This window comes from Callospermophilus lateralis, chromosome 5 (assembly GCF_048772815.1).
Source record: "Callospermophilus lateralis isolate mCalLat2 chromosome 5, mCalLat2.hap1, whole genome shotgun sequence".
NCBI lineage: Eukaryota > Metazoa > Chordata > Mammalia > Rodentia > Sciuridae > Callospermophilus > Callospermophilus lateralis.
This window is the reverse complement of record NC_135309.1, coordinates 159,488,644-159,510,912: the sequence shown is the minus strand read 5'-3', so window position 1 is coordinate 159,510,912 and position 22,269 is coordinate 159,488,644. Positions and strand designations below refer to the sequence as shown.

The window sequence follows — 22,269 nt, the reverse complement described above, 5'->3', positions numbered from 1 at the left end:
AGGTTTTATAAAAGAGCATGTTAAAACAAAACCCCTAAACCAAGCCAAGTTACTCACTGGATAAACTTTGAATAGGCCAGAATCAGTTCTCTGTCGTTACACAAGCATTGCTAACAAGAGGATGAAGCAGTGGGGTGTGCATCCATCAGCTTAATGGACAACTTGACTTTCCAAAAGTATCCTGAAGGACTTTGTCCATTGTCCTTTGGAAGATAATTTCGCTAAGTGATATCTGGCATATTAAGCACCTAAATTTGTGTGCTGCTTTCAGATAATTTGGCAGAACACACAGCTACATTAGAAAAAGCTGAAATATTAATGGAAATATTAACCTTGTCAGATTACCAATTGGGTTGAAATTTGTCCTGTGTGCCAGAATACTGGGCTTTTGTTTCTCCAGTGACTTCCTGGGAAGGCAAAGGAAAGATTATGGAGCTTGAAAGTCTGTAATATTGGGGTTTTCTTTTGGGTCAGAGATATTTTAAAAGGGAGAAAGACAAACTTAAAAGAAAGAGTTTTGACTTTACCACTTTGAGCTCAATCCTTCCTGAGGTTCCTGTGGCCCAGCCCTGGATGGGCACAGAGACTGGATCCTGCTCCTGAGCCCAACCGGAGGCTGTGCCCTCTGCTGATGGAATCACAAGGTGGTGGGGAAGCCTCTGGTGCGGCTGGTTGGCTGTTCCCAAAATCTTTATTGCAGACTAAATTCACTCGAATTCTTAAGCACAACAAAAGAAAAAAAAAATTTCTTTACATAACATATGAATTTTATTTTCTATATATTTTCTAACCACTTTTAAAAAGTTGGTTGTCCCTCTACATTTGGGTTTAAAATGGAGATCATAATTTATATTTGGATGCTAAATGAGACTGGGGGTGGGAGAGAATTACTATATTTGACTCTCCTTTTTTTTTTGGTCATGGAATCTGTGTCTTTCGGGAGGTACTGGCTCTTTGGGGTTTGGCATAGTTTTATTAAAGAATATAAGGGGAGGAGGGACGAGGCCTGGAAATGTCACTGTTAGGCTTATGCCACCTGGGCCCCAAGACAGGATGTGGGTGCAGTTGTTCACTTGGAGTGGTTCTGGGGGCAAAAGTGAGGGAGTGGACAGGGAGGGAGGCCATGGTTGAAAGGGGCCTGTCACTGGTGGCAATAGGAACTCCATCCTACTGGTCCCTCTAAGGGACATGCAGGACAGGAGGGGCGGATACTCAAGCTCCTCTGTTGACACCAGGAAGTGGCAGAGGGGAAACCCAGCAACCTGCAGTGCCCTCCCAGGGAGGAGAGGGGACAGTGCTGGGCTGAAAAACTGGCGACATTGGGCTTTTCCTTCATTAGGCATTTCAAAAGCAGAGAAAGTCAAATTTAAGGAAAGGGTCCTGACTCACCATGTCCAAATGCAGGGTTTTCATGGAGCCTCAGCCCATGGCCCAGTACTGACCACCAGAGGCACTGTGCCTGTCCCACTGTGGGGACCCCAGACCAAGTCCAGAAGGACACTCACCATCTGTACAAATTGATACAGACCCTGGAGAGCCCTCTGGGGATTAGAATGCAGTAGATTAACCTTCAAAAGTCCTCTAGAATGACTGCAAACTTTCCAAGATTTCCCTTCTGTGATAATTGTTCTAAAAATGCATTTTTCTTGAAGAGACAGGACCATGCCACTCTAACTAAAGTAAGTATATACTAAAGCAAGCACAGTGTGCCACGTGAGTATTTCTTACTTACTGGACTTGCCAAATTTGGAGAAATACACAAAGATTCACAAAAAGCTTGTATGCTGCGTCTTTGTGTTCTGCTTGCCGTTTCTCATAGAGGCTGTTTGGCAGAGATTAATATTTCTACTCATTTTGATAATAATTTTGAATCTCTAAAGGATACTGGGTCCTCATCACAGAGGAAATGAAATATTGGAATATATGGGACTAGCTTTTTTAGGACGTGTGGAATATTAGTTGTCTTTCCAAAGTGCAATAAACCTTGCACTTCATCTCTCAAATGAACAAGTAGGCAAAAATAAGTGTTTTTATCTTAGACTGACCACTAGTTCCTAGGATTTTAATATCATTCCTGCTTCACTATTTTATAATCAAAATAGATAAATAATATCCTTGGGGAAATAGCTTTGCCTTTCTCTATTCTTGGTGCTGAAAAACACTCATACTTAGACCTTAAAAAATAATAAATAACATAATAGCATAGTTTGACCTCAGAAAATTTGATTTTTTTTTCTGTCAATATGCATTTCTAGGATCTATATTTTCACTTATAGGAAAGCATCCCACGTTGGCCTCATTCCAGGTCAGTGGTGATTTCCAGGACCTCTTGGCTGTCTCCACAATTGTCTGAAACATGTCTACTCTTTCTCGCCCCTCGCCCTGGTTTTAGGAGCGGCTTCTGCTCTCCCTGCTACCAGCTCACATCGCCATGGAAATGAAAGCTGAGATCATCCAGAGGCTGCAAGGCCCCAAAGCAGGCCAAATGGAAAACACAAACAACTTCCACAACCTGTACGTCAAACGGCACACCAACGTGAGGTACGCAAGCCCAGGCCCTCCGCGGCCATGGGGGTCCGCCTGCCTGTCAGGGGCAGTTCCCCCTGCGAGCCTCGTCTTACAGCATCACTCCTCTCTAGCTGTTGGTCCTGCACAGGTGGAGCAGGTCCCACCCCATTCATCCCTCTGTGCCTCTTGGGCCCATTCAGCTAAGATGATGTGGCCCTCTTTAGTGGATAGAGTTGCCTTCCATTGTTTGTGATTGTTCGCAGAAGGAGAGAGGTGGACAGAGGGTCCTATTCTAGGAACCCAAAGGCCAGGTTGCAGTACGATGAGAGGGAGTGTCCCTGGCTCTCCAGGCACAAGGACTGATGTCCCAAGGTGGGCTTTTGGGGGCAGGGCCTCTGTGATGGACAACTAGTGACAGAGGCCACAGGGGACTGATGTGCAGCTTAATTAATTTATCATGAAGTTTCTGCTGTGCAAAGGCTGGCGTGATCACATTGGCTTCTCAGGGAGTCACCCTGGAATCGTAGCACCTGGGAAGCTAACCTTCTGTCATCGTACGATTGTGGCCAGAACTGTGAGGCCTTGAAGCTGGTCCGAGGGGCAGTGCCAGGCCCCGGAGGCACACCAGCAGATCTGTGTCCCTGTAGATGCTCAACAAAGTTAACATTGCGTCTCACAGGATAAGAACATGTTGAGGCTTCCATCTCTCCTGACCTCAACCAATTTCAGCTGTGGTGATGTTTGAACTATTGATCAAGCACCCGCTCTGACAACTCAGCTAACACCACCAAAGCACAACAAATGGGGTGGATACTTGTACCAGGTTACTTATTGAGATGACTATTAACCTAGCATAGAAAGTACCACATCAACATAATCAGTGAATCGAAGAACAAACCCCCAAAATAAGTGGTACCAGAATGAGTGGGGCATGGAACCCAGTGATGGACCTGGCTCTGCAGGGAGAGGAGGGGTCCCCCTATTCAGTTTGAGGTGAGAGCCCCTCAAGAGGTCAGTGGGATCTGGCCAGTGTACCCCTGAGTCCAGGTTCTCCACCTCAGGCAGCTGCCTCTTGGACCAGCTGCTTTAGGTCAAGGCTTTGATGAAAATAAACTTTAACTAAAACCTAAATACATTCCAAAGATAAGTTTAACTTGACATCAGATCATAGAAAACTTCTACAGAGTCAATAGTATGCATGACCCAAGCATACACAGATGTAAACACACAGTAACAAACTGACTTTGGAAAATAGATCATAAAGAAATCACTCAAGTCAGAACTAAGGAACTAAAACATTCAAGAAAAAAATTTTTTTTTATTCTGTTAATAGCATTTACTGTTTTTTTTTTCTCTAAAGAAAAATAATAACACGGCATCAGGGTAAAACCTCACTGTGTTGTTGCGTCCTGATTCTCCGTGGCCTTTCCCTGAGTCTTGCCCATCAGTTCTGAAATGTTCACAGACTAACCATAACTTTAAAAAAGTTCAATAAAATTAATAAAGCAGGAACAAGCACACCTCCCTTAATCTCATGCACCGTCCACCTCTCTAACTCCTTCTCTTTCCTAGCTCAAATCCTAGAAAGAGTTTGCTGCACTCTCTGATGGCCTCCCTTGTCTTCTCTCCCTGCTCAAGTTGCCACTCTCAGGAACCCCCAGGCCACAGAACTAACTTGCCAAACTCCTCCCAGCTGGTCTGCATCCGCATCCCACTGACCACGTGGGTACTCTGACCCCTCTGACCTGGTCCCGCAGTCCCTTGATCTCCAGGGTATTTCCCAAGGTCTCCCCTGTGGCTTTCTGAGTCTAGCCTCTCCTGTAGGTCAGTGTGGCCAGGGCTCTCAGGTTCCTCTGTTCTCTCCAGCCCTCCCCCAAGACTTTAATCCCCCTGTAAATGAGGCTAACATGTGACTGATACAGGACTCTCCATGCTTGGGCTGTCTAAGACAGCACCATCAGACTAACACAACCCACGATGAACTAGTCGTCTCCCCTAGAGCTTGCTGTGATCTGTGCAAACCTCGGATCCTAAACCCCATTTCACAGCCAGAAACTAGTCTTCATCTTCCGTGCTTCCTTTTCCCAGATGATCCCACCAACATCCAATTAATAACAACATCGGGTCCGTCTCCTTCCACATCTGTCTGCTTCTCTCCACTGCCCCCCACTATAAACAGTTAAAGCCCTTCCACAGGGCTCTTCCGGACTCCAGGGAAATGGTCCTAACTGACCCGCTGCTTCTGGATGCACAGCCAGAGGGACCTTTACAATAGGCTTGACCTGGTCAGGTTCCTTCCTGAGTGGCCCCGTAGTACCCTGTTCTTCTCTTCTTTGCACATTAGGTCACAATTTGTGAACATTTCAGAATTGCCAGCCTGCTTATTTCTTTAGAATTTTCTGCAGCCAAATAACCTGCACACCTGCCTAAGGTATCTACAGCTCACTCATCACAGGGCTGCTTTGACCGCCACAAGCTTGACCACAGGAAGCAGTGTGGACTTGTGAACAAGAGGAAGTAGAGTCAGCTGCCTCCTGATTCTGCTTAGGGGTCAGACGCTCCTTTCTGAATGGGCAGACTTATCCTTCCTTTTGGACCACAGCTCAGGGTCAGCCATCCCTGCCTGCCTCTACATGTGATCATGGGAGAGGTAGGAGTGGATTTAGGGGTCATCTGGGCAGAATGGAGAGCTGCACCCCAAAGCCTCGATTTTCCTAGAACTTTAGAAGTCTCCCGTGCTGCTGTCCATCTCTCAAGGTGAAGCCATGACCAGTGCTGAGCTCAAGGAGTAGAGGTCCTGCCCTGATCTGGCAGGACCCCTGCTGCTTGGTGCTATATTATTTTTTGTCTTGTTTTTATTGTGATAAAATATTCATAACATTTATATATTAACCATTTCAAATTTCAGTTTGGTGAGATTAAACACATGCATAATGTCCTGCAGCCATCTCTACCCTCTACCCCAGGACATTTTCTTCACTCCACACTGAACGTCTGTCCCTGTTCAGCCACAAGACCACACACCCCTCCCTCAGCCCCTGTAGTCCTATTCTGCTTGCTTTCTCTGTCATGTGTCTACACTGGGGACCCCACTCCGGAGGCATCATGCACTGTTTGCCATTTGTACCTTGCGTTTCTCACTTAGCACGATGTCTTCTAGTGTTGCAGCGTGTGTTGAAATTTCCTTTCCTTTACAGCTGATACTCCTCCCCTTTTCTAGTACACCATGTTCTGTCTACCCATTCATGTGTTGATGGGCATTCGGGTTACCTCTGTCTCAGTGGTTGTCAACAGAGCAGCTGTGAAGGTTTGTGTGCACGTCTGTTCAAGTCCCTGATTCCAGAGCTGTGGAATGTGCACCCAGAGGTGGGACTGCTGAAGCCCCTGCTCTTCGATCGAGTGCTTTGAGGAGTGAGCATGTCATTTTCTCTGGTGGCTTTGCCTTTACACTAGCAAAGTACAAGTTTGCAGTTTCTCCAGGTGCCCAGCCCTGTTCTTTTCTGTGTGTTGCTTTTGTTATTCAAGAGCCACAACAGTGACTATGAAATGCTCGTTATTTTTCTTTCATGGTGCTTCTTAAGCCAGAGCATATCCCATCTCAATGTCAAGCACCAGGAGGAATTTAGGTTTCTTTATAAGAACTTTCCACAAGTCAGGGAACTGCTGCTGTGTCGGAAAGGTAGTGTCACGTGGCTGCTGTGTGTCCCTGTTCTAAGCCTGTACACAGGCCTGGGCAATCTCACAGCAGCCTCCACCCCCTGCTCCTCCCAGGAGGGGACCATGCAGTTAGTCCCCACAGTGATGACCCTGGACTCCTCAACAAGTAATCCACACACCCCCAGCTTTCTTTCCCGGCTCTCTGCCATGTTCCTTTATAGAGCTTATCCAGAGTGTAGGTAGGCATTTACTGATGCCTTCGCTCACTGGATGCACCAAGCCTACTGAATTCTGAGATCAGGAAGAAATCCCGTGTCTGCTTCATCCTGGCAGGTGGCAAGTACTCCAGAATCACTTGTTAAGTAGTCTATTATCTTAAAAAAGAAGCTTATTGCCACACCTGGTGGCACACAGCTATAATCCCAGCAACTCAAGAGGCTGAGGCAGGAGGATCACAAGTTCAAAGCCAGCCCTTGCAACTTAGCAAGGCTCCAAGCCACTTTGTGGGACTGTGTCTCTAAATAGGATATAAAGGACAAGGGATATAGCTCAGTGGCAAAGTCCCCTGGGTTCAATCCTCAGTACCATAAGTAAATAAATAAACAAATAAATAAACATTATTCCATTTTATTTCCTTGAAGCACTCCAATCAGGATTGGGTTTTACTATTTGCCTCTCCCACCTTAGGAGTGTTATATATACATCATGTAATAATTCAAGTAGTAGCATGTTCAGTTCGTCACCAGAGTTTCCCAGGTGTGATGGAAGTTAGGATAGGCATCATAAACATAGAGGAAAGGTGACCAGAGAGAGGTCAGCACGGCGCACGGGTGAGGTGGGACTTCTCTCCCTAGTAATTCTTCATTTTTAACTACTGGATACTAAAAAACTGGATTCTAAAAAAACACTTAAATGGGCAATTTAACAAAAGTGTTATACATTCTCTCTTCAAGAAAATAACATTTCCCTCATGAAAATACAAAGTATAAAAGTCACTATGCTCTCGTAATGGAAAAATTGTCATGATTTTCTTAGCAAATGCCAAGCCTTAAGTCTGTCCCCACCCCGTGTTCCCGTAGCATCTTGTACGCCGACATCGTGGGCTTCACGCGGCTGGCCAGCGACTGTTCCCCGGGGGAGCTGGTGCACATGCTGAACGAACTCTTTGGGAAGTTCGACCAGATCGCCAAGGTGAGCAGGGCTTCCCTCCCCCGAGAGCCCGCAGGAGACCGGCTTCCTTTCCCTCCATCCCATTATCCATATCTCACTGTTTTCAAAAAAGCACCCTTCAGGAACGTCGTTTGTAAAACTGGCTGGTTCTATTTGCTGTTGAGCTTTGATGAGTCTCAAACCCTTATTCAGAATATGAAATGCCATGGCTTCAGATTCTCACGTTTTCACCCGTTTTTGAAGCTTCTGCTTGTGTGTTCATCAGCTCCATGTGATAAGCCGTTCAGCACAATGAGATTCCACTGCTGTTCTCTCAGCCCGGTGCTGTTGGGAGGCTCCCCTACGGGCATTTCCAAGTCGAGGGGCTGCTGAGGTTATTCTAGCTCATCTACCCACCATAGCTACCCTGTGCTCATGTTGCCAATGGGATCCTGGAGACCACCTAAAATAGGACAATACCCTGGGCAAGCCCTGCGCTTACTGCCACCTCGTGTTCTCCTGGCCTGGTGTGCCACTTGTGCAGAGGTGCAAGCTCAGGGCTGGCCTGGCAAGTCTTGTGGGTGGGAAAGTTCACATAGGAGATGAGAGAGGTTATCTAAAACTGCCCTGAACCTTGCTTGTTGGAACTTGGAGGGTTGCTTGTGAGACTTTCAGCTCTTTCCTTCCCATAAGACATTTCCAATCAGCCTAATTCTATAAGTTGTTCTAAAAAAAAATAGTCCATTATGCCTATTTATCAGTTACTTATATGTGGAAGGGATGGTCCTAAATTTAGTTGGCTGTGTGGTTGAGCTCACTTTTTAACAATACAGATCATTCCAGCCAAGTGTCTTAGGAAGAAATCTGGCCTGCAGATGTTGGCAAAATCACTCTTGGGTGCAGCTTTCCAAGTTTGTCCTCTAGGCTGTCTGGCAGCTCTCACTGGGGATTTTAAAAATCAGTGAGATAATTAATAGCTCTGTTTGCCTCCTTCACCCACACTCAAGGGCTGAGCTCTATAGGTGGTCATTTATGGAAAGAAAAAAGCTGAAACCTAAACAGTAACCTACAGTTTTTCATTAACAAGAGGTCACGGAGCACCTGGTCATGGCAGGAGGAAACATCCCAACTGTGGCTGGTGGTAGCATGACACCACTGTCCACAGCATATTCTCTGTTCCCTGTGGGTCTCAGGGCCCACATTTTCCCTTTTTGTAGGAACAATAGTCATATTGGAAAAGGGGCATACCCTACTGCAGTATGATTTAATCTGAACTAATTGCATGAATTCTATTGCCACATAAGATCAGATCCAAGTATTGGGACAAATGTCATGTATAAATTTGGAAGAATGCCACTGATTATGCTTAGCAGAGGTACTCAGTGTGACTTCCTCTAACCAAAGGAACAGAGGAATGTCTAGGCAAAATCTGAATCCAGCCCGGGTACACTTGGTGCATCCATTGTAGTTCAAAATGGCAGCCCACTTTGGACACCGGTTCCTGGCTCACAGCTGGACAACATGGACATAGAGAGTGCCATCAGCAAAGGTAGCCCAGACAACTGAGCAGACAGTGTGTGAAGCTCATCACTTTAAGCCAGAAGACTCAAAACCATTGCCATGCATTGCTAACCCTCAGGCTTTCTATACCCAGGATGTCTATTTAGGGAGTGTGGGAGGGCAGCCTGGCTAATAAGTAATTGTTTGCCTTTTTCTTATTTATGATATTGTTATTGGAATTGATAGTACTATAAATAAGCACAAAAATATGTCACAGCTTGTGGGCTATTAGGGAAAGAAATATGTCAAATCTTCAAATATTGGGGAAAGAAATATGTCAAATCTAACTCATGCTCAAAAGGAAAAAGATGTCATGTTTCTGATGGTGTTTGAAATTGTTCAGTTTATACACAAACCTGTATTAGCATCAAAGGAAAAATTTTGTGTTTGGAACATCTTTGGTTTTGTTTTATTTTGCTGAAGAGTCTATATGCTGATTGAAAAGGTTAGAAATGGATGGGATATAAGATTGATGCATATATGAGTGTAGTTAATCTAAAAACAATTCAAGTCATGAAAAAATGAGTTGTTCAAACTTTATATTGAACCAGTTTAGCCTAAAATCAGAATTGAATTTTAAATTACTTGGCGGTGTTGAATGGAGGCTTATTAGGTTGTGAAGATGTTTTTATCAGATGCTGGTGTCTACAGGTAACAATCTGCTTCAGGTTTAAAATTAATGAAGAAAACCGCAGCCTAACGGAGAATGACATAAGATTCTTAAGTCCCACGGAGCTGAGCTCTGGCCATCACCTTCTGCTCTGAAAGATTCTGCTCTGCATCAAATGCTTTATTTCCCCCTCCATGTTTGGAGATGTTCAAACTGAAGAGAATGATCCTACTGTTTCCTCCTCTGCTTCCAATTAAGTGTGAAGTTTTCTCTGTTTTCCTTTTTCTTCCTCTTCCCCTTGGTGGTCCTTATTTCCAAATGAGCATAGGGTGAGGGTCAGCCATTCTTGCTGGTCAGGGAAGGGAAGCCTGAGTTCTCATTTCTGTTCCCACCTGCCCCATCTGCCAGGGCCGTATCAGTAGAACCAGCACTGGATGGCAGCCGGTGACTGAATCATCACACCAGTGTATGGTGCAAATGGATTCTGTGATTTCTTCTTCCAGGAGAATGAGTGCATGAGGATTAAAATTTTAGGAGACTGCTATTACTGTGTTTCCGGACTTCCTATCTCTCTCCCTAACCATGCCAAGAATTGCGTGAAAATGGGACTGGATATGTGTGAAGCCATAAAGTAAGTGTACTGTTTAAGGGTTTTTTTTTTTTTCTTTGACATTTAACCATTTTGAGTTGTAATTCTCACCTGAATCTATTTCTATTTTTCTGTCTACTGTTGCTAAATGCATTTCTGTATATTTAAATATAAATATGCAGTTACCCATTTGTTAGTATGTGAGTAGTGCAGTCCAAAGTAAAACTTCTGTAAGTTTTTTGCTATTGTCATTATTAGCCTTATGGAAACTAAATTGGAAATTTATGGGAAGACGCTGTTTTGTGTGTTTCAAAGGTGATTTTTAAAATTTCTGAGTATTTTATTTGATCTCAAGGAGAAAAATCTGCACTGTGGCATCTCTCCAATTTCTGATGAAAAATATGATTACATAAACTGTAAAGAAAAGTGGTTTTTATCAAAGACTGCAATTAAGATAAAAATGCAATCCAGAATTCCTTCATTTAGTCAACAATGCTCAGCTCCATGAATGAAGTTTCAATCGATATCTGTTGTCTGCATTATGTCTATAGTTTATTTCATTGTACATCTAGAGAAGGTTTGCATTAGATACTAATGTCAACACCATTAGCAGATACAGGGAAAACTAAAGGTAAAAGGTGATCTTTGTTGGCAACACCCTCATCTTTCTTTAGCCCTTTGTAGAAGCTATTCTTGAATGATAATACCTTTTGTTTGCTGATGGCATAGTTTATGGACATTTTATTTTTGAGTCATCTCAGTCAAGACTTGGCTTTTTACTTACCCTCCACAGTTTTTGTTTTGTTTTGTTTTGTTTTTTTAACCTGAAAAGACTTGAAAAAAGTACTCGATGTTCTAGCTCCTTGTCTCAAAGTTAGAGCAAGTAAGGCCACGTGGAAAGTAGGAAGTCAGGGGTCACTGTGCTTGCCCATCGTGTGTGCTGACCACATGCTGAAGTGACTAAAATGTTAGCAGGTGCGTGCTGACCCAGGAAGGTGAAAGGAGCCCCAGCTTCAGCCCCGGAGGCCATGATCTCCCTGAGGGGAGGAGAGACCTGCAGGTTCTATCCAGATCCGCAAGCTCAGCAGCAGACCACTGTGGTACCACTGGGCAGAACGGGAACGGGAGGAAGTAAAGTGAGAAGGGAGGAGTAGTCACTGTGGCCTCCGTTCCCCTATACAGCATGTGCTACGTGGAAAATAACCGTTCTCTGCTTGCTTATTCCCATAAACAAGTCCTTTGCGTGGTGCACAAAAAAAAAAATATATATATATAGTTTTGACTTTTTTCTAAAGTAACCGCTCTGACTCCATGTGTCTAGGTAGACATGAATCCAATCAGTGGAACTGACGTTTTCTTGAACTTATAACGTGCTCTGGAGGCAACTCAGGGTTGGTTTGAAATTCAAGGTGAAATGGGTTCTATTGGAGGAAAGCACTTTCCTTGAAGAAGAGTATCTTTGTCGATCTTCTTTTCAAACAAGTGTGGGAAAGATTTTTATGAAGGGCAGAAATATGCATATCAACAACTTTGAATTAAACTATCCATTTTTTTTTCTCTGAAGCTTGATTTCTGCTTTCAAATTAACTATTTTATATTTGTATAACATAAAGTTATTTCAATGTGCTAAAGAGCTTTAAGGAGGAAGAATACTCATGGCTTGTCCCAGTTTATAAGAAACGCCTTTTTATTACATTATTTGATGTCTGTGTCACATGTTGTTTTCTATATATTGAGATATTTGGGTTATATTTGGGTTATACCACTGTCACATATGCAATTCACTGACATACGTACAACACACTCAGATGTTGTGCAGACAACTTCCTCCAGAACCTTCTACTACTCAGGCAGAGGCTCTGCACCCTGGAAATAGTGACTCCCACGCCCCCTCCCAGCCCCTGGCCCTCACTGTTTGCTGTCTCGGATTTGCCTGTATTAGGTGGCTCCCATGAGTGGAATCGTGCGGTGTCTGTCCTTTGGCATTTGGCTTCTTTCCCTGGGCACAGGGCTTTCTTGGCAGGGCAGCCTTCCCTCATACAGACACACGGCCGTGTTTCCTGTGTCCGTTCATGGTTGAAGCATCGGCCCTGTCTGTGTCCACACCCTCAGCCGTGTTGGAAGGTTTGAGGCAACTCCCCAGCACTTGCTCGCCTCAGTCTCAAATCATACCATGGCTCTGTGTCCCAGTGACAAAGGGACTCAGCTTCCTTCCTCTGCCGTGTGTCACCTTCTTGTCTTATGGCTGCAACAGATCGTCCAGTCACACCTCCAATAATGCTGGGGACAAAGTGGGCATCTCACAAGTCCCAGGCACCCTTCGTCTACTCTTGTGGCCTCTCACCTGATTCTTTGTCCCATTTTGTCTCTCATTGTGTCCTCATTTCTTGAACCAGGGGTGGGGATGAATATTAGAATCTGAATTTTTTTAAGCTGTGGAAGGATACTTCCCCCCACCAGGAAACCGCTTATTTTTGCATCACGGGCCTGTTTCCTTTATCACTTTTGGCATGCCCAAGTGGTGCATTTCATCACAGGGCCCGGCCTGTGCCACTTTGCCATTCGGGATGTTCATGATGCGAATCACTAGGACTCAGTCTCTTTCTCCTCACTGTGTGCATTGAGACCTGTTGTTTTCCTCCACATTTTCTCTGGGGTTGCTTTCCCCCATGCAGCCAGGGTCATCTTCCTGCACTCTTCTCTTACAACAGAACTTTAAATGAAAAATGGATGTCGTTGGAAGAAATGAAGAAGCATTGCCCGGCATTTCCATGTTCCCTATTGAAGTTCTTCACTTGTCTGTTAATGAGTTAGTTACAAAGCCCTAAAGTTGTTTAAAACAAATTTTTAAATTAATTTCTTTTGCAGGATATGTCATGCATTATTAAAACTTTTAAATAGTATTTCTTCTCTTCTTAATTAAGAATATGCACAATTGAAAAAGCTTAATCTCATGATTTTTTAAAAAATCTTAATTCAAGCTAATGTCATTACCAAACTCTTGAATAAGCTGTGTTGAGTTCTCTTGTTAGTATTCACTGGGAGCATGCACACCCCCCCCCCCAAGCACTAGAATTGCAAATGGAGTCTAAGACCATTTCTGAGGCAGTGAGCACAGCAGGGGGCAGCACTAGATAACCAGGAGTTTCATGCATGTTGTTGAACCCAGGACTTGGTCATCACCATGATCTGGCCTGATCTGGCTTCACCAGCCAGAGATTAGAACTAGGGGTCCAATCTGAGAGCTGCTGAGAAGAAAAGCCATTCCTCTTGGCTCAGAGCAGCCATCTTCCGCCACAGGAAGAATTCATGGCAGCATTTCTGACAACCTAAAAAATTCTGAATAATGAAATGCCAGGGAAATTGACCAAGAGTGAAGGCAGAAGAGGATGTGACTGAATTGTGATATCACTTCCCTTCTCTTTAGGAAAGTGAGAGATGCTACCGGAGTTGACATCAACATGCGTGTGGGAGTGCATTCAGGGAACGTCCTGTGCGGTGTGATTGGTCTGCAGAAGTGGCAGTATGACGTGTGGTCACATGACGTCACCTTGGCCAACCACATGGAAGCTGGAGGGGTCCCCGGGTAAGGCCAAACCTTGGATTTCTGTCTGCAAGTTGGCAGCACAATCAGAAGGGACAGGTCAACAGACTCGTACCTGCTCTGTCCTTGATGACTTCTCTTGCTACACTGGTGTCATGGAAAACTCATGTCCAGTGGCTTCTTTTAATAATTAGATAAACAGGAATTCTCAGACTGGGGATGTGGCTCAGTGGTGGAGCCCTGCCACATGCAAGGTCCTGGGTTCCAAGCCCAACCCCACAAAGAAACGAAAACAAAAACTCAAACTTTCAAATCTTGATTCCATCAACAGCAAGGACTATGGGTATCAGATACCTAACTATAGCCCTTACACATTTGCATATTTATGAACAGAGACTGAGATATTGATGTTGTAAAACGCAGTCCAGACATGGTGTCTCTCCAGTGCTGGACACTGCCTGGGAGAGCGGCACCATCAAAACGATCAACTGTGGCACCCACTCATCTTTGTTAGAAGGTGGACAAACGAGCCTCAGTGCGAGGGCTGTGGTTTGGAGCGCCGTGAGCCCAAGCCCAAAGAAGAGAGTCCACACTTGATACTGCTCAGCATTTCTGCTAAACCCCTTGGAAGAGAGCCTCACATGCCAGCACTCAGCCTGATCACAGTTTTTCTCTGCTGTAATTCACTGCTGCCCTGCTGCAGGATTCTGTGAGTGCAGAGAAGCGCCAGATCGTAGTAGCTCAAGGCCTCAAGGAAGCGCTCCTAAGCAGTGGCGGATGGAGTGTAGGCTCTAGTTACAGTCAGTCCCCCAAGAACATGTTGGTCTCCTTCATTTGGAGAGAAATTGCTGAAATCACAGACAAGTAGGGTACCTTTGTTCACATTTGTCCTTTCATATCTTGACTGTGCTTTTAATGTGGAATTTCAGACGTGTTCACATTTCCTCTGTCACCTTGGAGCACTTGAATGGAGCTTATAAAGTGGAGGAGGGAGATGGTGACATTAGAGACCCCTATTTAAAACAGCACCTGGTGAAAACCTACTTTGTAATCAACCCCAAGGTCAGTACCATTATGAAGAGTCTATGATTGGCCTTTTATTTCTGTGATTAAAAGGGAGGAGGGGCAAATTATTGGTATAGATGCTTTTAGTTAAGAACCAGTGTGATTCCTTGGTAGTCTTTGCCTCAAAAAATGACTTCAAATGCATTTAATGGCTCAGCCACGAGAGATGTTATGTACTATTGAATTCAGGTGTTTATTAAGGGGGCACCATGGGGGCTGTGTGTGGCGGGGTGGGGGTACAGGGTGTTGGTGTGGGCGGCTGTGTTTGTGGCCCCTGTCAGCCAGTGTCAACGCCAGTGGATGCTGCCCCGAAGGGGTCACAGGGGTCACAGCCTGGAGAACCATGAGTGGAGAAGCTGAATTAAGAGAAAACATTTTACTCTTGCCTTTAAAAGATGCAGAAATCCAACGAGATGAAATAGATTGGACATAATGAAAAGGAAGGGAAGAGACATTTTTAAGATTAGCAAATCTTAGGCATCTATTTGGGTGAGAATGTGCGTACGTGTGCCTGCATGTTTCCTTGCTCACTGAGAGAATCCCCGTCACCTGGAAGACAGGCCGGCCCTAGGAGCAGGAGGAGCGCCCCTCACCAGGTTAGGCCGGAGCCAGGGGCTCAGAGCCCTCGGCTCTGCTCACTCTTCTCACTTCCTGCCAAGTGAGCAGCACCACAATTAGAGAGAAGACTCAGAAGATCCGAGGGGTTATGTAACAGCCCCCAACTCCCACAGCTAGCAAATGGTGACGTCTCAGCAAGAAAGACTGCTGAACCATGAAAACCAATATCTCAAAATCAAGATCAAGTTCGTGGATTTCATTCATGACAGCATAGCATCCCTTGGGAGACAAACTTCCAGCTGGCTTGACGATTTATCTGGAGGTAGATGAGGTGAAGCAGCAGAGCTGTGGGGTGACAGAGGGATGCAAAGTTGGGTGCAAAGAACACTGCGTTCATGGAAGGCAGCTTAGCGTGAGGAACACCCCACAGCCAGCTACCACTTCAGAAGAACACAACCATGAGAAAAAGCCGAGGCAGATCAGCACGTTCTGTTGAAGAATTTACTTTATAAAAATGTCCATTATTGCATTTATCGATTTTTCCTAACTTACAATGGCAGGTGAGTTTTACTCTTGGGAATAAAGTCACTCAGCTCAGGTAGTCTGTTCCCCCCGTCCCACTGAAGGTGTTGAGTGCAGAAGCCAAATAGAGTCGCTGGGCAGTGCGGGAGGAGCTGGGTCCGCAAGAGAGGGTGGAGCAGGAAGGAGTAGGTAGGCACAGGGCTGTGGTGCAGCAGGTGTGACGCTTTGTCTCCTGTCCTAAGGGAGAGCGACGGAGTCCCCAGCACCTCTTCAGGCCTCGCCACACCCTGGACGGAGCCAAGATGAGAGCCTCTGTCCGCATGACCCGGTACTTGGAGTCCTGGGGCGCGGCCAAGCCCTTCGCCCATCTGCATCACAGGGATAGCATGACCACCGAGAACGGCAAGATCAGCACCACGGTGAGCTCGCTGCTGCCTCCAAAGCACTAGGTGCCGGGGGAGAGCTGGGTCCTCTAACAAAAAGCTGGGCATCTCTGCCAGAACAGCTCTGGTCTGCAGTGCAGCCGGCTTACCATCCTCCTGCAAGTGCCCTCCAAGGCCACACAGCTCAGGTTCTGACACACAGTGACTTTGCCCTTCAACTGTATGACCTAGCACAGCATTCTTTACAATGGATAATGGCAAGCAGCTGTAACTAAGCTGTTCTTTCGGCAGTTTCCTTTTTGTGTCCTTAAGCATTGAGCGTCTCAATACAGAGACAAAGGCAGGGTATGCTCCAGCTCAAGCAGCACTACCAAGACTGTGCCGAGCCTGCGCTTTCAGACCTTCTGTGTAGCCACACACACTCCACTGCTGGGGCTCTGCTCACTTCACTCCAGCTTCCAAATGAGAGCAAAGCTCCGGAGCCCCTTAGATCAGGGATGTGCACAGTAAGACAGCTGAAAGGGAGATGGGAAGTGGACCACAGACGCAGGGAAAAATAAACACAGTTAGGCACTCAGAAAGTACCAATGGTATTACCAGATCCTAAAACCAGCCCTGAGGACAGTTTCAAGTATAATGGCATTAATGGATGCAGTTGAGTAAAAAAAAAAAAAGAAAGAAAGAAATATGTTATGTAATTCTCATTGGCTGATGCCAAGCAACATGCCAGGCTGTGATAGGAAAGTGAAGCTTCTGCTCTCCCTTGCCCCACCCCCAGCATCTTACAGTGACACCCCAATCAATAGGGGCCAAGCATTCTTGTTTTGTCTTAATTATATCTTTTCTCAACTTGCCTCCATCCTTTTTTAAATTAAAAAAAAACAAAAACAAAACTGTGACCCAACATGGACTGCCCATCAGGTAGGCATCAGGGGATACTGCCAGGATAAGGGTTAGTGTGCATCCTTGTAGGCAAAGAAAGATCCTAAGTAGGAAAACATTTAATGAGTAGGATCATTTCAGGTGCTGGTGAGGACCACCGTGAAGTTGAAATTGGTGATGTCGTTGGAAGTGAGCAGGGTGGGACAGCTACTCCTGGTGGGACAGCTAGGACGTCTCAGGGAAAGAGAGGACCAAATTAGGACAGAGGTGGCAGGGGAGCAAACTCAGTGTCCCCAAGATGGAAATGACTGTGCCATCTGCTGGGGGCACAGAGGAGGCTGGGTGCTGGAGAGTTATTAGCGACGAGCAAACCAAAGTCACTGGGAGGGGACAGGCTAAGGTCAGGAGCTGGTGTCTCATTCTCAGTGTAAGGGGAAGTCGTGGGGGATCTGGAACAGGGAGAAGCATGATGGATCGATGCTTGGGAAAAAGAACAAGAGTGCAGGGATTCCAAGTGGGAACCATGCCTTCTATGCTCAGGTTTCAGCAGCTGAAGGAGTAAGTTCAAGGTCTAATTTGAAAGCTGAGCAGCAGAGACCTGGTGTTGGATAGGATCTGTGTGAGAGGGAGCAGCAAACCCTGCAGTTGAGAGACTGGTGGTGTCATGGGAATAGACGATGCATATGAGGATAAGGTCGGGTTCATAAGACGGAAAACTCAAAACTTTTTTAATGGGCATCTTCAAATTGGCAGACCTTTTTAATAAGTGTAGGAGGGAAACAGATGATTGGAAAAGCACATCAGGAGCTCCTAGGAAAGGTCCAAGCTAGAGATGAGCTGAGAGGACCATTTTAGGTTATGTTTGAGGCCATGGAAGCAGAAGGAATCATCAAGAAGACAGTGATCCAAGCAGAGCCCTGGGGCTCCTGGGGCCTTGAAGAATTTACACTTGTTAGCAAAATTAACCAATGACCCTAGTACCCAATTGCCAATGAAAATTTGTACTGCTAGCATTAGCAATGATTTGGAAAATTTTGCCTCAGTATTGCATTGATCATCTGTGCTCAGGGCCAATAACTCAGTCTCCATAGAGACTTATTGTTTGCCTTCAATTACTTGGTGGGCTGGTTGATTTTTAAGAAATAAGAATAATTTATAAATATTTGCCTATGGTTTTCCAAGTAGTTTCTCTTGTATACCTGTCAAGGAAAAGGTCTTACTTCTCTGAATGTGTGTGTGTGTGTGTGTGTGTGTGTGTGTGTGTTTGCTATGATTGCTTATTTCCTATTAATCTTTATTATTCTCTGACTTTAGAGTGATCATCTCCCTTATTATCTGACTGTGGGACTGCAGTAATGATTTCAGTCTTGAGACAATTCTGGTGAAAATCCCTGATCTAAGACTGGGCTGGAAACAGCTTCCAGTTACAAGAAGTTGTGCACAACCTGGAGGACCTCTTGCACGATTTTGCAATTTTCTTAGCTCTCTGGTCTCATCTGTGATGGGTTCAGTGCCAAGGCTTTTATCACCGTAGCAGAAATCAGTACAGACATCTTAAGAAAGTTCTATGTCTGCTTAATGCACAGAGCCAGGACCAATTTTACTGAGCTGTGTCTCTTACTCATTTTCCAAAAGATGCCACTGTAGTTCTTACTGATACACATTCCAGGCTGGATCAACTGCCATTTCTTTTATCTAATCCCCTCTGCAGAATTCCATCTACTCTGTGTTGAATAATGCATTGTTTTAACTTACATAATAAGGCATGGAGTGCAATTACTTATTTTTAAAAGTCTTTCATTTTTTGTCTAGATACACTTCTTAAGCAAACCTTTGAAATCAAGGCAACAAACGCAAATTTCAAAACTTCTTTGCTTCAACTTTCACTTACATTTCCTACTGCAAATGTTCAGAAGTGGATCTTATTTTCCTCTTGTCTTAAACTAATACTGGTCATCAAGTTCTCCATCAGTGAACTCATCAGAGACCAGTGTCTCCCTTCCACACCTCTTTCTGGAACTTCAGAACTCATCTGTTGAAGTCTTCTCACCCAGTGTTCTGTGACTCCACATACATAGCCTATGGCACCATTTTATAACAATTCAGTTCAGAGATAAGAATCCATGGTACATTTTGCAATTATATTTGTATTTTAAAGAACCTTCTAATTTGTCTGATTTTCACATGATTTTAAGTGGCTCATAGTAACCTTAGTAATAGTGCCCTGCAGGGTATTGTCTAAAATCAAATTTATAATATCAAAATGTAAAAATTTGGGCTGGGGATATAGCTCAGTTGGTAGAGTGTTTGCCTTATATGCCCAAGGCCCTGTGTTCAATCCCCAGCACCAAAATAAATAAATACATAAAATTTTTTTAGAATCAGATGATGATCCTGATACTTCCAACATCTATAGTTTACAGATGATGCCACACTGCAAATATGAACAGGGCTTTAAATATTGATTCATATTTACAATTGAGCTCTTTCTTCACACAGGCAGTGATTTGTTACATAAATGATATTTGCCATGATTAAAGAAGAAATATGAAATTTATCATTATCAATGCAATATTTTTCTTGAAAGATGTTCTTAGTAACTAATAAACTTTTCTTTTTAATATAGGACGTACCAATGGGCCAGCATAATTTTCAAAACCGCACTTTAAGGTATGATATATATCTTTGACTAACTTTTTAAGACTTCCTGCTGTTTACTTATTTCTGAGAATAATTATCATCAACTATAGTCATTTCAAAGGCTTCTTCTAAAAGAGCAGTTGCTTGTGAAAAGCCCTGTTACATTGCTTCCAGCTTCTAAGAATAAGGTTTTCAGTGTCTTGTTATTAGAATTACGAGAAGGAAAGGAAAATGACACCTGGTAGTCATCTTAGAATGTTAAATTGTTGTCCTAAAATGATGCTTCTACATACCAATATGCAGTAAAAAAACTGAATGGTCTTAAAATGAGTATGTTGCTTAAAATCAATTTTCAGGTTGAATCCTGAAGGTTAAAGCAAGTCTAGTCTTCCTGTAGTGAGTGAGGAGCTGCCTGCCCTCCCCAAACAGGGAGGAAACTCCCCACAAGTGTTCACAGGGGCCTGTCACATCCACAGTGAGAATCACATGCACTACTAGTTTTGACCCTACGTTCCTCTTTTGGCCTCAGCATTCTCATAGATTTGGTTGGGAGTTCACCAAACTAATACTAGGAAGCTGGAATAAAGCTTGTAAGGCAACCTCCCTCTCCTCACAAAGGTCAGTTCATGGGAGGTGTGGCTAGATTTGCAGAAATGAAGGAACAATGGGAGATCTGATGTACTTTCTTATAGAAAAAGCCTTGTATCCAAGTAGAAACTGGACACATGCAGAGGGCTACCTGCCCAGGCGTGACCATAGTGCCTCTTGTTGCAGAACACTGCTGTGTGGCTTTATAGGTAGTCATCGGTTCTAATTTCTGTTCTGTGCAAACTTTGAAATTTTAACATGAAGATGTAGCAGCTACAGCCCTTGTGCTTTATGCTATAAGAACAGTGGGGTTCTTAGACTTTTGAAGCATTATTTTTAAGTGACTTATACTGTACTAAAAGTACTTCAGCTAATCTAATGGACCCCAGAAGATACCTTGGCAAGGGCCGTAATGTGCTAGTAAATGTGTGAGCCATGGTTCCCAGAATGTCCCAGACTTCCTGACACTTTATATTCAATGTCTCTTTTGGTATCTGTGTCCCTCTGCCTAGATTTTGCTTTAAGAGTCTATTTATTGAAATACAATGGGAAATGTCTCAGGGGACTCCCATGTTCTGGGATGAGCACAGCCAGGAACATATTGACCACAGCTCTTTCCACAGCTCAGTGTAGAGTCACATTGTGGAAGGGGAGACAGCAAGGGCCAGTGGCTGAGCAGAGTGCCCAGAGGCACGTGCTGGGGACACGAAGCCAGGATTTGTGCGGGCTCTGTGACTCCAAAGCCCACACACCTCACGACCACTCTGTCCTACCTGCTGTGCTAAGGGCCTCTTCACTCCTTCCTCGGTGGCTGCTGACCTCCAGTGGCCTCCAGACCTTCTGGAGAGAGTGCTGCTCTGGTCATACTTACCTGGTTCTTGACAATTTCTGGCTTGGTGACATAGACCCAAAACTTCCCTGAGACTCGAACTGGCCCAGGGCAGATGTGGCTTTTCCATACCTTCATAGAATAGCCCACGTATGGGGGGAACAGATTTGGGAAGGAGGTTTGAGAGAAAGAATAGTGACAAATTGGAAAGAGGGATTGTGATGCAGAGCAACTGGAAGACCAATCATGGGGTCAGGGGCAGGTGTGGGGACAGAAAATCAGCTGTGCTAAAAATCCAAGGAATGGAGTCCTGGCTGATAAATCAAGATCTCCTTCAGGATGTCTTATCTCCACAGCCAAGGTCTCAATCATAGATCAGGAAACCACAGGCATGTTACAGTCCTCGTGCAGATAATTACTGAATTCAAATGATGCATAATACATGCCTTTATTGACTGTGTCATATGTCCCACTTATGATGCTGGTCTCTGAAAAGACATTATCTGAGCTGCTAAGCAGATTAGCAAAGTTTTGTAAGCCTGAATATCATATTTTTATTAGCTTCAAGGTACAGATGGTTCCTTCTTAGACTTTGAAAGACTTTGTGAAAAACACATCCACCAAATTGAAGTTTAAAAAAAAAAAAAAAAAAAAAAAAAAACCTCAGTTGTGGAACTGAGAAGTTAAAATCAAGGGCTAAAGGTTGTACCTCACATTGCTTGGTTTCCTGACTCAGGAGTGAGAATGTGTGAGCTATGCTATGATGCTGAGTTTCTAGCTCTTTAATAATGAACGAAGGATCCGGTGTCAGTGGTAAGACACATGCTGAGCTTGTACCAGGCCCTGGTTCCATCCTCAGCACCAAAAAGAAAAAAAGAAGGATTAAAATTAATTTATCTCATTCAAATGGATTGGAATTTGCTATGCTAAACCCTTCTAATTCAGTTCTCCTATCTGTGGATGGATCACATCTACCATTCTGGGTTTTGAATGAGACAGCCCTCTGCCTGTTTTAAGTGGAGCAGAGGGTACAAATACACAAACACAGGATCTGGGATTGAAAACCCATTCATCTCATTAAGGACCCTCCCTCCCGTGAGATTTAATTACAGATAAATTTGACATTACACCCCTCAGGCTATTTTTATCTATATTGAGAGGCAATTCTGATCTCAGAAAAGTGTT

The 22,269-nt window shown here is 44.4% G+C and overlaps 1 protein-coding gene across 1 annotated transcript in view; it reads left to right on the top strand.

Annotated features, from left to right (window-relative positions):
- Positions 1-22,269, top strand: part of Adcy2 (adenylate cyclase 2) — a 380,087-nt gene that overhangs the window by 258,456 nt on the left and 99,362 nt on the right. The window contains exons 5-11 of the mRNA XM_076857485.1: positions 2,393-2,541; positions 7,245-7,356; positions 9,988-10,115; positions 13,501-13,659; positions 14,547-14,679; positions 16,005-16,181; positions 19,654-19,697. Coding sequence (XP_076713600.1) covers positions 2,393-2,541; positions 7,245-7,356; positions 9,988-10,115; positions 13,501-13,659; positions 14,547-14,679; positions 16,005-16,181; positions 19,654-19,697 — 902 coding nt within the window. The remainder of the gene's footprint in view (positions 1-2,392; positions 2,542-7,244; positions 7,357-9,987; positions 10,116-13,500; positions 13,660-14,546; positions 14,680-16,004; positions 16,182-19,653; positions 19,698-22,269) is intronic.